Raw genomic sequence first — 16092 nt, 5'->3', positions numbered from 1 at the left:
AAAGAGTTATTCCCCAATAGATAAGTGGTAAAAAAGGGTGTGAATAAATGGTTTTCAAAGAAGAATCACAAACTATCAACAATCATGTGAAAGATAGTTCCAAGTCATTTAAAAGTATGAGAATATATATTAAAACCACGCTAAACTTTTTCCTTATATCTTATCTAAAGATGAGCAAAGATGGTTATAATTAATGCTAGGGAATTAGGTACACAAATACATTTTATTACAATTGTGAATTAGTTTTGGATAATGACTGGTCAAAAATTCAGAATTAAGTGAGAAAAGTGGCAATTTCACTATAGCACATATACTCCAAGTAGGTTAAAGATAGAAAGAAAGGACCCTTTATATTTAAATATTCATCCTATTTCAAGAAGCGAAAAACTAGAGAAAAAACAAGTACTCATCAGAAAATTACTAATAATTGTTGTATATGAACATAATAAAGTAATTATTATTGTGTCATAAAATGACAAATATAAGAAATTTAGGGAAATATGGGAAAACTCATATGAACTGATGCAAAGTGAAGCAAAAAACGGGAGAACAAAATATAGTATAATATAAATGAAGAGAGGACTAAAAAGAAACCAAACTGTTGACCTTTAAAGTACTTTCTCACCTTTATATCTTAAGGTTATTTCCACCTCTAAATTGATAAATCTAGATGACTACAGGCCAGTATATAAAATTGAACAGACTCATTTAAGATTTAATAGACCTGTTGAGGCTAAAAAAAAAAAAAAACCCACTATCTATAGAACCCAAAGTTTTGAAGTTAAGCTTTAAAAATGATAAAGTTATAGCTTCCAAAGAATATGGGAGAGTATGGCATCAAAAGAAGGAGCTGAGGGTACTGCACTTGGAAAGGGTAAGGACCACCTTTTTGTCAAGAGACTAGGGCAAATGAGGAGAGAATGAGAGATGACACAGATGGATTTGATTTTATTTTTTTTTGCTTTTTGGAGGGCAACTGGGGTTAAGTGACTTGCCCAAGGTCATATGGCTAGTAAAGTGTTAAGTGTCTGAGACCGAATTTGAACTCAGGTCTTCCTGACTCCAGGGCCAGTGCTCTATTCACTGTGCCACCTAGCCACCCCAACACAGATGGATTTTAAAGTGCTTGATAGAAGACAATAGCAATCTCTGGACAGATGATTTCCTTTTCCTTGGTAAACTTCAGAGAGAAAGAGGGAAAGAGATAATGTAAGAGTACTGAGAAAAGAGAAAGCTTAGAATATTTGCTAACAGCATCTGATAGTCAATTAGGGAAGAATAAAAGGATTATTATGCAGCAATGAGAGTTCAGCTGAGGTAACATATTTGCAGTAGACCTAATCACAGCATGGCTGTATGAATTTCTCTAGATACATTCAAGTGCATTCAAGCAAGAATGGAAAAGGTGCCCAGCACAACAGCTTGGCAAGGACTGAGAGATAACAAGAGAAGGAACAAGGAGTCTGAATAAAGGACAATACAGTCAAACTGAGTAACATAGGATAAAGCCTGGAAAAAGACAGAGTAACTTGGGGGCAGTTTTTAACATTTTCTGTTGTCACAAACTTCTTTGGTGGCCTGGTTATGCCTTTCTATTCAATCTCAGAGTAATACTTTTAAATGCCTGAAATAAAATAAACAGCACCAAAAAGGAAGCCAAGATCACAGACTGAAGGTAGAGAACTCCTAGTTAAGGAGTGAGGCAGTAAGAGTGATATAAGTGGTCGTTGAAAAAAAACTTCAGGTTCTTGACCACAGAAGTAGAATAGTTATGAAATGAGAACAAAGGGCATGGTCTTCCTTATGAGTGGGTGAGGTAGGATGGGGGTACTGTTCTTGGTAGTTCAGGCTGATCATCTCGCAGGCCAGATGTTTGAGGGGATACCAAGATACACTGAGGTGTCCAAATAAGAAGGAAAGGTTATGGTAAGGAAAGATAGTACTTACACAATTAACTCTGAGTATAAGGTACAAGTCAAATAATAATAATAAATAAGTTATATATAGCACATGATACTTTTAAAGTTTTACAAAGCACTTTATAGATGTTATCTCATTTGATCTTCCTAACAACCCAGAAAGAAAGGTGCTATTATTATCCCCACTTTACAACTGAAAAAACTGAAGCAGCTTTAGGTTAAGTGATTTGCCCAGGGCACATAACTAGTGAGTATTTGGGGCTTGCTTTGAACTTAGGTCTTTCTGACTCCAGGTCCAGCATTCTATCCACTGTGCCACTTAGTTAATAAGAACTTTGGGATCATGATAACAATGAGGAAACTTTACTAAAGTCAAGGAAAAAAAAAGAATATTGTATAAATACAAATTAACATGGCATAATTAAAAATTCCATAACTTTTACATATAACTTTAAAATTGTACATACGTTTGGGGTAGGGGTGGTTCTGAACTTGGAGACGAATTTTAACAACATCCAAAGGTGTCACTATAAAAATACATAAATGGCAATTAGAGGGATACATCATGCCTTTAATTAACTAAAAATTCCTCTCAAGAAATACAAAATCTAGCACTATACATTAATTCTTACAAGATTTCTATAAAACATGATTTAAAAAAATCCTCTCAGAAGTCTATTGCTTCTGAATAACATTCCGTCTGTATCACAGAATCTTTTTCAAAGAGAAGCATAGAAGAGAAGCTAAGGTGAGATTCTCTTACAAACACTAAACTGTACTCTAAAAGAGTATTTCTTCAAAGCCAGTACTAATTCTAAATGACACTTCATCAGTATCCAGAACAAGATTATTAATACACTGTATAAAGGGAAACAAGTTCTTTAAAACAAAATGAAAGCTTTCTGCTGAATTCTGCTCAAACATTCAAGTCACAATTTCACTCATTCAACATTTATTATTTCCCTAGTTTTTAATTAAAATTAAACTGAATAAAATAACAAGTTATAGCAAAGTGAAAGACAATTTAAACTGAATAGTTAGAAAATAATTCTACCACCAGGCTGTGCTATTACATTTGCAAAAATAATGGCAGGAGAATCTTGAATCAGTATAGTATAATCAGGTTCAAGTATAAATAACCACATCAAATGTCAGGCAGTTGTTATTAAGAATGTACATTTTAAGTATTTGTGCTTGCTTTTATCTCTTATGTGTTTGAAACAAATTAGATTATATTAAAATACTATTCTTTGGCCAAAACATTTTTGTCATTGTGGACCAAAGTGGTTTAAAAAAACCACTCTGTGTTAATGCAAACAAATAATATTGTATGTAATTGTCAACTACCATGAATGGCATTTTTGTACCATGAGTATTTACTTGGCATGGTACAGCACTCACAAGTGCTGAACTTGAGTGTCTGGAGGACCTTGGTTTAAATCTCACCTTAGGAACTTATCAGTGCTATGACCCAGGAAAAGTCATTAAACTTTTGGATCTGTTTCCTCATCTATAAAATAAGGTGGCTAGGCTCAAATCAAGCTCTAAGCTTATAATGCTATGGATAAATTTCAAAGCTAAAATATACTCTTTTCACCCTTTGATTTCTCAAAACACTCTGTTATTTTCTCTCATGTACTTAGGCCATTTCATTTTCATAATTTATTTGTGCACAGATTTTATTTCTCCTATAAGGTTTTAAGTTCCTGGAGGGAAAATATAATCACTGACCATGAATTTCTGTATTTTTCTCACCATTTTATTTTTAAAATTGCTTTTAGCTTTTCAGTTTTATTCTTCAAGTACCACTGAGTATGTTACTGATCTCTGTATCAACCCTATACAACAGGCACTTATTAGAACCCAGCTTTCCTCTCTCCCACTTAACATCCTTCCCAGGCAAAGTTTGAATTTGCTGACATTCTTTTTACCCATTAGTGATGTAAGAAGAGCTCCAGTACATGAGGCAATCATTTGCTGCAAAGGTGTCACTCTGGGAATTGCTAGTTCTGTCTGTTCGTTATCCATATTGTTAATACCTGGTTAAAAAAAAAAAAACTGAACATGACCTCCCCAATTAATGGAAAACTAGTAAAACTGACAATAGTAGACAGCATATAAATACCAACATATTTTAAACATTTTGCTCCAAAACACTGATGAGAGAAATGCAAGACAAAACAATCTTGAGGCTACATTTCACTTTCTGCTAATCAGCAAAGTTGACCCCCAAAATGACAATATTCAATGCTGGAGGGGTTGTGGGATGATAGGTGCACTAATTGTTGGTGGAACTATGAAATGGTAAAACTATTTTGCAAAGTAACCAGAATTAGGCAAATGAAATAACTGAACTGTGAAATAACTCAATAGTCTTAGAACCAAAGACTATTTAAATAATAGTGTTTAATCCCAAAGGAAACTGTTGCTAAGAAAAAATCTCCATATCCACCAAAATATTTGTGGCAGTATTTATTCTGACAGCAAAGAATTAGAAACAAAGTAGATACTCATCAACTAATGAATAACTAAATTGTGGTACATGAACAAAATAGGATATTACTATGCTTTAAGAAATGATCTGCATGACCTGATGCAGAATGACTACAATAATGTAAATGGAAAAGAATTACACATACAAAAAAAAGTGAACATAAAATGGAAATTATCAATCCATAACTCAAATGAAGAAATATGATATAACACCCCAACTTATTATTCCTTCCTGGAGGTTAGAGGTCTACAAGTGTGGCCATGTTTCCAGAATATTTCAAAGTACTGATCAGTTGTGCTGATTTTTTTCCCTCTTTTTTTCTTGGTCTTTAAAAAATACCATTTGTTATATGGAGTGGATCTCTGGGAGGCAGAGGGAGAAAGGTACTGGGGATAATTAAAATGACGTAAGAAAAATTTAAAAAACCTTTAAAAAAAAAGGAAAAATAGAGAAGGGAAAAAAATATTGAAAAATAACTATTCAAGACTGCATTCTCAGGTTTTAGAGAAGTCTCCAGAAGTTAGTCAAAAGTTATTTCTCTAACGATGGTCTAGATTTGAACTAATACTGTCGTTATGTGATCAGTTCCAAAAGAAATGACAAAGACAAAAAAGGGCTCAAGGATTTCAGAGAAGGCAGGGATCAGTATGTGCTGGAACACGTAAGATAAGGCTTCCTGGAGGGAGTAAGCTTCAACCTTATCTCAATAACAAAACCCAAGAACCTTGAGAATAGCAATGTTTCCAGTCCAGTGTCCCACAGACGTCATCTTGGGAAACAGCCCTTTGTGAAAATGCAACCTGGCAACTGCTTCTATTGGGTGCTACAGCTATAGTTATTAAAGACCTAGAAAAGAAAGTCCTTAAGACGTTCAAACGGTTCAAAATAAGAAATTGGGATGATGTTTATCAGTGGAAATGACAGAAAAGATAAAGCATTATCATATAATTTATTATTAGGATGTGAGCTCCTTGAGAGATGGAACTGTCTCACTTTTCTATTTGTATCCCTAGCACTCAGCATGGTGCTTTGCAAACAGCAAGTACTTAACAAATGTTTTTGTTTTCATTGATTCAAGACAGCTGCTAAATGCCTACTTTGCTTCTTTTTTTCTCAGCAAAGGAAAAATTGCCTTTAGGCTAGAAAGAATACACAAAAAAATGGCTAATAGGCAGTTGATACTCAGGATAAATAAGACCATATAGTAATAGTGAGAGCACTTATCACTCTTGATAAATTCAAGTCACCTGACCCAGATGAACTACATCCTGGAAGAAATGAAAAAAAAAATTTTATATATGACCACTAAATCACTATCAATGATATCTGAAAAATCATGTCCTGACTTTCTGAAATTAGAAGAGAATGAAATCAGTATGTTATTGGGGTAGCTCATGGGATTTAATTAAAATTAGTCCATAGTAGACCATTTCTTTTTTGACAGTTACTAAATTTATAGAAGGTAAAGCTAAGACATTTACCTATGTATTAACTGAAGTATCTCATGCTATTTTTGGTGGAAAAGATGGAGAGATGTGGGCTAGATAACAATACAATTAGATGGATTTAGAAATGCTTCAATGTCCAGACTCAAAGAATAAACCAACCCTTAATGGCTTCTTATCGACTTGGAAAGTCTTCAAGTACCTCAGAGATATGCAGCTGGCCCTGAATCATTTAGCATTTTTATCAGTGACTTAGACAAAGGTATAGATGGCACACTTACCAAATTTTTTCAGCGACATAATGTTAGTAGAGATAGCTAACACACTAGATAAGTCAAGATCCAAAAAAAAATTGAGACTAGAAAATTGGGCTGAATCTACTAACATTAAATTTAACAGGGATAAATACAAGTCTTATACTTGGGCTCAACTAATCAATTTTAAAAGTACACAAGCAACAAGGCATGGAAAGACAGCAGTCTGTCTAAAAAAATGTTTGGGGACTTTAATGAAATCTAAATTAAACAGGTTGGCCAAAAAAGCAAATAAATTTAAGAAAAGCATTGCTTCTAGGAAAAAGGAGATAATAGTTTTGTTATAATCTACCCTGGTTAGACCAAAAGCAGAGTATTATGTTCAATTTGGAGTACAATATTTAAGGAAAGACATTCACATGAAAAAATACTCTAAATTAATAGTGATTAGAGAAATGCAAACTAAAACAACTCTGAGGTACTACCTCATACCTATCAGATTGGCTAATATGACAGAAAAGGAAAAAGACAAATGCTGGAGACGTGGAAAATTTTGTACACTAATACACTGTTGGTGAAGTTGTGAACTAGCCCAAACATTCTGGAGAACAATTTGGAACTATGCCCAAAGGGCTACAAAACTGTGTTTGACCCCACGATACCACTACTAGGCCTATATCTCAAAGAGATCAAGGGGAAAAGGACCTATTTGTACAAAAATATTCATAGCAGCTCTTTTTGTGGCGGTAAAGAATTGGAAACTAGAAATCCATTAATTGGAAAATGGCAGACCAAATTGTGGTAGATGATTATGCTGGAATACTAATATGCTATAAGAAATGACAGTGAGGAAGTAAATGTTGAAAACTAAAAATAAATTTTAAAAAAATGACAAGATGGTTTCAGAAAAACCTGCTAAGACTTACAAGAACTGATGCAAAGTGAGCGGAACCAGAAGAACAATGTACATAGTAATAGTAATACTGTAAGGATGATCAACTGTGAAAGACTTAGCTACTCTGATCAAGACAATGATCCAAGGCAATTCCAAAAGACTGATGATGAGAGGGAACAAATTTCTTTTTACTTTATTTGCTTTTCTTTTTTTTTAATGTGTTTTCTTTCTCAACGGAGCCAATATAGAAATGTTTTGTATGACTTCACATGTATAATCAATATCCTATTACTTGCCTTCTCAAGGGGTGGTGGAGGGACAGGAGGGAGAGAATTTGGAACTCAAAAAAAATTTTTAAATAAATATTTTTAAAAATTCACATGTAATTGAGAAATATTAATGAAATGCATATGTATATATACACATATATGTTCTTTTTAAAAGGCATTAACTTGCATCTAGAGGAGGGCAACTAGACAATGGCCTCAAATACATATAGGGATTACTTGAAAAAACTAGTGAATAATATTAAGCCTGAAAGAGTCAGGTGAACATGGTAGTCTGTCTTCAAGTACTTGAAAGGCTGTCATGTGACACAGTAAGGCTCAGACTTGTTCTCTTTGGTTCTAGAGGAAAGAACTAGGAAAAAATATATTGAAATAGCAAAGAGAAAAATTTAGATTTGATGAAAGGGAGGAAGGGGAAATCCTCACAATTCAGAGTTATTGAAAAATAGCTGCTTTTGGAGGAGGAATACAAGCAAAGGTTGAATGGAACACTTGTTGAATGTACTGAAAATAGGGAATTTTTTTGACATATAGGTTGGTCTATAAACGGCTACAGGGGCCTCTTCTGACTCTAAAATTCTTTTTTTGTTGTTGTTGTTAAACTGTGAGAGCAAAATAACTTACTGGAATATAAAGATAAAAGTTGAATGAGCATACCACTAATGGAGAAAAGGGATATTTTCACAAAACCAGTTTGTTTTTTCTCCTCCCCATCTCCATTTGATGTTGATCAAAACAAAACATCAGCCATTTACTTTAAAAAAATGCATTATGCTTGTTGTAGCAAGCACCCCAAGTGTCCCCAGGGTTCTCTGCCTTGGATATGCTTTCTTAAAGGAAAGCAACTCAAAATGGGTTAACAAGCTTACTTTAATCAGTCAAATATGTATCATTGACCTAATTCAGGGGAGAAAGGTCAGCACCCCGAACTTCAGAGTATACAGACAGAATTATCAAGACAGAGAAACAGATCAAGCACAGTTTTCCAAACCATCCAACCATCACATCCATACCAAATCAACATCTGGGTTTTTCAAAGCCGGGAGGGGCTCTCAACAACGGCTTCCCAGAATCCAGATCAAATCACAGAACACTTCCCAAAGTGAGCCCCAAAACAAAGCCTCACATCAGGCCTTCTCCTGGCTCAGAGAATGTAACAACCTTTTGGACCCACTGGCCAATCAAAAAGTATCTACTGAAAAACAAGCCTCCCACCCCAGGCTCCAGGTGCACTTTGGCCTAGGGGCAGGGAAGATCTTTAAATTTACATTCCCATTACACTTGTGCACATATACCAATTACTTTATGTATAATAAAGGAATGGGGAAGGGAATCAAAGAAGAGAGAAAACTATACTGAAATAGTCAGGATGTGGATGAGCCAAATCTTGGTTTTCTAATTGTGAATGTTTTGTTTTCCTAGGGAGCACAGTTCTGAAGCATAGTTGTAGATTCTCTTTTTCAGTAAGTGCCTCCTGTCTGCTGCTAGAATACATCAATTATACCTTCATTCTCCATTTGCAGCTGCACAGGTATGTCTGTTTCATTGACTGGATGCCCATCAAATCAGAATCTGATCTGCCTCATTGATAAACCCTGTCATTCATAATAGGCTTTCATTAGTTTACTAAGTGGCATGTGCCTCTTTATCTTAAATTTCACCATCAAACCATCTTGCCCTGCTACCTTCAAATTAATGGGGTTGTTGTTTTCAATCTTCATTCCTTCCTTCCACTTTTTGTCAGCCAGGGTGAGTCCGGGGATTTCTTCAGAGGCCACTTCACAAAAGAGGCACCAGGATGGTCCGCTCCCAGGGAAAGGAAGGAAAAGCAGCAGCAGTGGCGGGGGTAGGAGGAGGAGGAAGATGATGGTGGTGATGGTGAGGAAGAGGAGGAAGAAGAGATGGAGGAAAAGGAGGAACCCGACTCTAAAATTCTTTGATGTGGTTATAAAAACTACCATTAATAATAATAACTAGGTAGCATTTACATTGTGTTTTAATATCTGAAAGTGCTTTAAAAATTTTCATTTGATCTTCATGATAACTTGAGTTTTTTTGTCGTTCTTGTTCAGTCATTTCAATTGTGTCCAACTCTTTGTGGCCCCAATTGGAGTATTCTTGACAAGATACTAGAGTGGTTTGCCATGGACTTCTCCAGCTCATTTTACAGATGGAGAAACTGAGGCAAGCAGGGTTAAATGACTTTGCCAGGGTCACATAACTATTAAGTGTCTGAGGCCATATTTGCACTAATATCTTACTGACTCCAGGCAGGTGCTTTATCCACTGTGCCACCTAGATATAGGTAGGTACTATTATGATGTCTATTTTACACACAAGGAAATTAAGGCTGACAGAAGTTAGGTGACTTGGTCATAAAGCTAGTTACTATTTAAGTTAGAATGAACTTAAGCCTTCTTTCTGACTCTAGGTCTAGTACTTTCTACTTTACCTCTTAGTTGTCTTAATGATCTGTGATGTTTTAAGATGATTTGTTGGACCCGGGCCTTATAAATACTAAAGCCCAGAGTAAGTATAGATGTATGCATTGAGAGGTGTGAAGGGTTTCTTATTGGTAGGTGCAGAGGTAATGTTCAGAAAAAAAGACAGACATATTAATTCATACCTACAATAAAACAACATGGTCAATTACTAACAATAGTTTAATCTTTCTTTACCAATCGGATTCATGCCTTTTCCTCAGTTCTACACTCCAATATTTTATTATTTCTGACATTAGTAACTACCTGAATTGATGACAAGGTTGTGTGAATAATTTTTAGAAATTCAGCCAATAAGCATTTGTTAAGTACCTACTACAATCCAGGAACCTTACTAAGCACTGAGGATACCCCAAGAAAGACAAAAAGTTGTCTCTGCTCTCAGAGAGGTCTAATAGGGGAGACCAACAAAAAATGACATGCAAACAAGATACATGCAGGACTAATTGGGAATAATCTCAGAGGGCAGGCACTAAGATTGAGGAGGAATGGGAAAAGGTTTCTGGCAGAAGGTGGAAATTTAGCCAAAAAAGACAGAAGTTTGATGATTCTTAAATTTTTCTTGATCTATTTTCCAGGCAAGTTATTTTTGATACTAGAGGCATTCCTTTTTTTTCAGTCTTTTGTCATAATATTTATTGTTTTCTTCTGTTGTTATTGATTTGTTTGCTTTATTCAAATGTCCATGGAGTCTGCTACTAGGCTAAATTTGTCAGTCTTCCTCTGTTTATTACTATCTCCAGTTGAGAATCCTGTTGTTTCAGACCTTTGTTCCGAGGTCTGGCTCCACCCTTCCCCGATTTATTGGGTAGGGTGGTCAGGGCTCTTTGGGCCTGACCTCAATTTACTAGGCTCCTACTGACACTTCCCTTGCTGTGTTTGTAATACAGAGTCCCAAGCAGGTTTCAGTCCTCCCCTTGGATTGTCCTGGATCACAGCATAGTAGTCTTCAGTCTCCTCCCCTCCATGCCCCAGGTGTCCTAGATCAGTTATGGCAGGTTCTCACTTGGCACTTCTCTGCCTCCAACCCTCATGCCCCACCCCACTTCTTCCCCCCTTGATTACTCTTGGTCAAAGCACTGGGAGGAAACATGGGCTCAAGGTTAGAGCACAAGTGGCCAAGGGTCTACTCACAGCCCCTGGAAGACCTTTTGTTGGAGTCCTCAAGATATCTACACCTCTTAGATATAGAGGTTCTTCTGCTAGTCTCCTTGTAGACTCTATAATGTATAACCTTGGATGTGGCTTTCCTCACGTTATCTGGTCTAGGCTCCATCCCTAAAGGACCCTGCTAGGACCTAAGTCCAAAATCCTCCAGACCTTTGGAAATTCAAGTCTTCCTGTGGCCAGGGGAGGAGAGAGGATAAGAGTGAGACTAAAGCCACAGCTCTCCTCCCCTCCCACCCTTCCCCCCTAAGCCCAAAAGATCATCTTCACAAGTTTGACTAGAGGCTTACTTTATGCTGTTGTTGTTCAGTTGTGTCCAACTCTAAAGAGACCCCATAGATCATACTCTCCATGGGGTTTTCTTGGCAAAGGAACTGGAGTGGTTTGCTCTTTCCTTCTCCAGTGGATTAAGGCAAACAGAGGTTAAATGACTTGCCAACCAGTGAGGTACACTATGGAGAAGTTAGGGCATGGGGGGAGGGGGGCTGGCTAGGTAGGTACAGCGGGCCTGCTCTGCTGTTCAGCAGGACCAGGCCTATAATGAAGTTGGAATATTGGGGGGCAGCTTTATTAAGATTCCATCATTACAAACTCCCCTGTAGCCCAATTTTATTAATACTTTATATATTAGATTGTTTAGCAAGTGTGGCTAAGAGGACTCTCAGTCACAGGTTCATTACCAAGTTGGCACTATCTAATTAAGCAGACTTTATATCACCCAGTGCAGCAAAGGGTGTGTCTAAAAGAAAAGGGTTATGTTTATACTCTCCACATTAGTGGAAATAAAGTAACTTTAGCCTATCACTCAGACCAGGGTATGAATACACATCCATACCTTTCAGTGTCTTTTTAGTTATATAGTGGCAACATAGACTAATCCTCTCCTGATCACTGCCTTGTTGTGTAAGAGGGGCTTAATGAAACTATGAGCATGGCTACCCAAGAAGGTCAGAGTGGAGAGTTCTGATAAAAGGTGATCCTATGGAGAATGAAATGGCAAACTACTCCAGCATCTTTACCAAGAATCCCACTGGAAAGGGGTCTGGCATGCTATGGTCCTCGAGGTCAGACATGGCTGAGTGACAACAGCAATACAGTCTAACTGGAGAAAAAAGCACAAAACTTGTACTTCAAGAGTCTGTGATAATGTTATTTATTATCTCTGAGACTCAGTTTCCTTTGAAGGGTTGGTCAACTAGCATTTATTAAACATCTACTATGTAGCCAGGCATTGTTGTAAGCTCTAGGGATACAAAGAACGGTAAAAGTCCCTACCCTTAAGAAGCTCACAATCTAACAGGCGCGACAATAAACAACAAGGTACACACAAGAAATATACATGAACTGGTAATAGTCTGATCCATTAGAGAGGATTAGGAAAGGTTCTTTGCAGAGAAGGACCAGAGAAGCTAGGAGGCAAAGGTATATGAGACAGCTGTCAAAGACACGAATTGCTATAAGGAACTTGGTAACAGAGGATTTTAGAAGTCAAACACGTTTTTATATTTGATCTTGGAGATAATAGGTAAGAGGGGAAGGAATGGAGGGAGAGAGAAATTGTTAAGTAGCTACCAAGTGTAGGTACAACAACTCTGGGAGATAGGTGCTATTATTATGCCCATTTTACAGTGAGGAAATTGAAGTGGGCAGATGTTAATCAATTTGTCCCAGGTCACACTGCTAGTCAGTATCTCAGGCCCTATCTGAACTCCTATCTTCCTGACTCTATGACCAGTGGATAGATCCACTTCACCAAGCTATCTAGGAGGGGTGACATGGTCAGATTTGCACTTAGGAAGATTAATTTGATATTTAAGTGGAAGACTGATTGGAGTAGGGAGACTAGGTTGACCAACCTTAAGCTGCTAAAACAGTCCAGGCATAAAATAATTAGGGCCTAAAGGTGCCCTATTAATGGAAGCTACTGTTTTACAGATCTGTAATTTTTGGTCTGAAATACGTAATTTTTCCATCTAGTGAACTTCCTACATCTAAACTCCTTCTATGCAGATCTAAAACTTTTCTGCAACTTTTGCCCTTAACAGTAACCTGGAGCACTGGGATGTTAAAGGGCTTTCGCTCAGGGTCACACAGTTTGCATAAGAAGTAGGACTTGCACCCAAATTGTTTGCACTTGGAAACAGGGTCGCTACCCGCTACACCATTCTCCCTTTTAACCTACTGTTTTTGTCATATAACGGGGATAAGGTTAATAATTACAATTTGAAAGAAAGACTGGCATCAGGGAACTAACAAAGCAGGTAACTAAAGTCCCGGACTTCACCGAATCACCCTAAGATGCAGAAAATCAAACACCACCCTCCACCAACCCCGTAGGGGAGCAGCCACGCGGCGCAGAGGGGTGGAAGGAAGAGGACTGGCAGCGCCCCGGTTCCTTCGGGCTCTCTTTTCCTCCCCCAGGACCCCAGCGCGTGGGGTGGACTCAGGGAGGTCGCTCCTCGCTCTACAGTAGCCCGGGGGCACAGCCCGTGGGGGGCACAGAGCCTAAGACCCCCGCAGGCCCAAAGGCAGCGGCTCGTCCCTCGAACTGTCCGGGGCGCCTCATCCTGTGCGGTCATCTGGGTGGCCGGGGCTAGAACTCGGGACCCGGGCAGGGAGTGACTGGGCACATCCGAGGCTTCAGGAGAGCCACGGCAACTTGGCCTTGGACCCAGACCCAAGGTGTGTGCCTGCGGGCACTTCTGACCTGCCCGCACCCCCGTGACGTCACTCGCCCAAGAGAGGGAAGACGCTCCGGATAAAACCTGAGCGGTCCAAGTTGCGGGTGCCGGAGGCTGGGCCAAATTTAGGGAGTCACCATAGCGGTGCAGAACGCCGAGCCTCCGGGATAAACCAGGGCCTGGAGCGCAGGGGGGCGGGGAGGCTGCTCAGAGGCCCTGCCCCCCCCCCCCCCCCCCCCCCCCCCCGGCCTCTCCCCCCCCCCGGCGTCCCCCCCGCGCCCCGGGTCGGCCCCCCCCCGGGGGGGGGGGGGGGGGGGGGGGGTGCCCCCGGGCCCCCCCCCCCCCCCCCCCAGGCCCGCGCTCGGCCTTTCACCCACTCTGGCAGTCCAGCGTCTCCCAGGTCTGGCCTGCCTCCCGCCGGGGCGCAGCCTGAGATCCAGGCAGCGGGTCCGGCCCAAGGTCCGGCTCGGTCCGCACGGCCGGCTCACGCCTCCAAAGCCCCAGCCTTCCCCCAAGCTGGCCCTGTCTGGTCCGGCGCACGGGCACTCACCAGGTCCAGACAGTCCGGCCTCACTGATCGCCCAGGGCAGCCCTCGGAGGCGGGAAGGGCCCAGGTGGCTGGGGAGGCCGCCCTCCAGAGCTAACCGCATCCAAGTTCCCCGTGAGACTGCGACCCGTAGCAGCTGCAGCTTGGTTGGGGCAGAGCCCCAGGGTCGGGTCAGCCAGTGAGGGGAGGGAGGGGGCGGGGCTGGGGGCGGGGCTGGGGGCGGGGCGGTGCGAGGCCGGGCTGAGGGGGAGGGGCGACACATCCCGAAGCCCAGGTGAGAAGACCAGGCGCGAGGCGTGGAGCGGCACCGCGAGGGTATGAGAAAGGGGGCGTAGCATCAAGCGGGAGGGGGCGGGGCGTACGATCTAGGAAAGGCTAAGGGCTGGGCCCGGAGGGAGGGGCGGGGCTGCGGAGGGACTGCGCGAGGTCGCTGCTCTTATGACTGACAGGTTTTCAAATATTCAACCGCCCGCGGCCTCCTAGGTCCCTCCCCCTCCCCGCTCTCGCGCGCACTCGACCCTCCCCCCGGCCCTCAGCCTGCCCCGGAAACGGAGGCGGCCAAGTCGGCCCGCTCCCTTCCCGCCGCGGCAGGCGGCCCGGCTAGACCAGCGGCGGGCCTCGCGGGAGCCGGCCCCAGCATGTGGACCGCTGCGCGGTGGCTATGAAAGCCGGCACCATGAGGATCCGCAGCAAAGGCCATCACCCGGGTAGATTTCACTTCTGGTCCTTTTCAGACCCCTCCCCCACCCCGCTCCTCTCCCCCCACCTCTCCCTCCCTTCCGAAAAGGGGTTGCTGGCCGCTCCCCCCTCCCGCCCCACGGGGTCCTCGGCGCCCCTCGGGACCCCGGCCGCCGCCCCCCCCCTTCGAAATGACCCTTGCTCCCTGGGCCTGGGCCCTTCCTCGGCGCTCTGGGGTCGCGGGGCCCTTGTGCTGTCCTGAGAGGTGTGAAGAGGCTCGTTGGGGTCCCCCCTCTGCTGCGAAGGGCGAAGGAGCAGGTTTGTGTATTTGCAGCCCTTCCCTAGGCGGCTTTGGGAAAGTTTTCTTATTACCCCGAGACTCTGGAGTAAATGACGGGTCACCCGCTAGGGCCTGCTTCTTATTCAGAAAATAAGGCCGGCTCAGGGCCTCACCTGGAGCTCTGTGAGCGTGAGTGGGGACTCGAGGGGACGTCGTCCGTCCGGCTTCGTGGGGCCCCGCGTCCTGCACGTGGACTTGCGGAGGGCGGAGCCGGGATTCTGCCTCTCTCTTGTCTCCCGGGTGATGAAGCCTGGCTGGAAGGGCCTAAGCACCTGTCTGCTTGCTGCCCGACGTCATAGGTCGTCAGGTGCCTCAGTTTCCCTTATTTTAAGTTGTGGGTGGAGCCTCGGGGCGGCCGTCACTGTCTAGGGGTAAAGCTGCGATTGTAACTGTGGCGCTCAGGCCCCCACTGGTGTGCTTCTGTTTGCAGTTACGCGCTGCCTTTCAGCCCTTTCTTAGCTAAGCTTTACTCCCGGTGCCTAGTGTGAACTGCCATTGTGTAACCCCCTCCACACCCCATCCCAGTGTACCTGGCAGTCTTGGGAAGAGTGAACTTAAAGGTAAGTAGGCAACACCTACCTGCCCAGTGAACTGGCCCCCCTACAGCGACACCAGGACAACAGAAAATGGTAGTAAGTAGACTGGAGGTTATGGTGAAGGCAAAAGAATTGGTTTAGAAATGTTCGAAGTTCTGGACGTGAAGCACACAGAGTCATGGATAATTATGAAACCTAAGTCAGGACCCCCACTTCCCAGTCCTTAGGAACTAAGTGCCCAGACAGACAACTATGACTTAAGTGGTAACAAGGCAAAATCTAATTCATTGTAAATAGGATCATAAGAAAATTATACGGGATCAATTTTAATTTTAGACACAGTATTAC

The 16092-nt window shown here is 41.9% G+C and overlaps 2 protein-coding genes across 9 annotated transcripts in view; one reads left to right on the top strand and one right to left on the bottom strand.

The window, feature by feature from the left end:
• SLC25A40 (solute carrier family 25 member 40) overlaps positions 1-14382 on the bottom strand; it is a 42096-nt gene extending 27714 nt beyond the window's left edge. For 2 of the 3 annotated variants that reach the window (XM_069086226.1, XM_069086228.1), the window contains exons 1-3: positions 14194-14381; positions 3851-3958; positions 2387-2446 (exon numbers count right to left, since the gene is read on the bottom strand). In XM_069086226.1, coding sequence (XP_068942327.1) covers positions 2387-2446; positions 3851-3958; positions 14194-14293 — 268 coding nt within the window. In that variant the 5' untranslated portion in view covers positions 14294-14381. Of the gene's footprint in view, positions 1-2386; positions 2447-3850; positions 3959-14193 lie in introns of all 3 variants that reach the window. The other variant, XM_069086227.1, reaches the window with a different exon arrangement.
• A 324-nt stretch (positions 14383-14706) lies between these two features.
• The window catches only part of DBF4 (DBF4-CDC7 kinase regulatory subunit), a 36089-nt gene continuing 34703 nt past the window's right edge, over positions 14707-16092 (top strand). For 2 of the 6 annotated variants that reach the window (XM_069086220.1, XM_069086222.1), the window contains exon 1: positions 14708-14897. In XM_069086220.1, coding sequence (XP_068942321.1) covers positions 14852-14897 — 46 coding nt within the window. In that variant the 5' untranslated portion in view covers positions 14708-14851. Of the gene's footprint in view, positions 14898-16092 lie in introns of all 6 variants that reach the window. The other 4 variants (XM_069086219.1, XM_069086218.1, XM_069086223.1 and 1 more) reach the window with 3 other exon arrangements.

The sequence above is a fragment of the Petaurus breviceps genome, unplaced genomic scaffold, assembly GCF_028583685.1.
Source record: "Petaurus breviceps papuanus isolate PSGF00001 unplaced genomic scaffold, PetGlider_PUasm1.0 178, whole genome shotgun sequence".
In the NCBI taxonomy this organism is placed as follows: Eukaryota; Metazoa; Chordata; class Mammalia; order Diprotodontia; family Petauridae; genus Petaurus; species Petaurus breviceps.
Note: the sequence above shows the minus strand (reverse complement) of the source record. Positions and strands in the feature narration are given on the sequence as shown.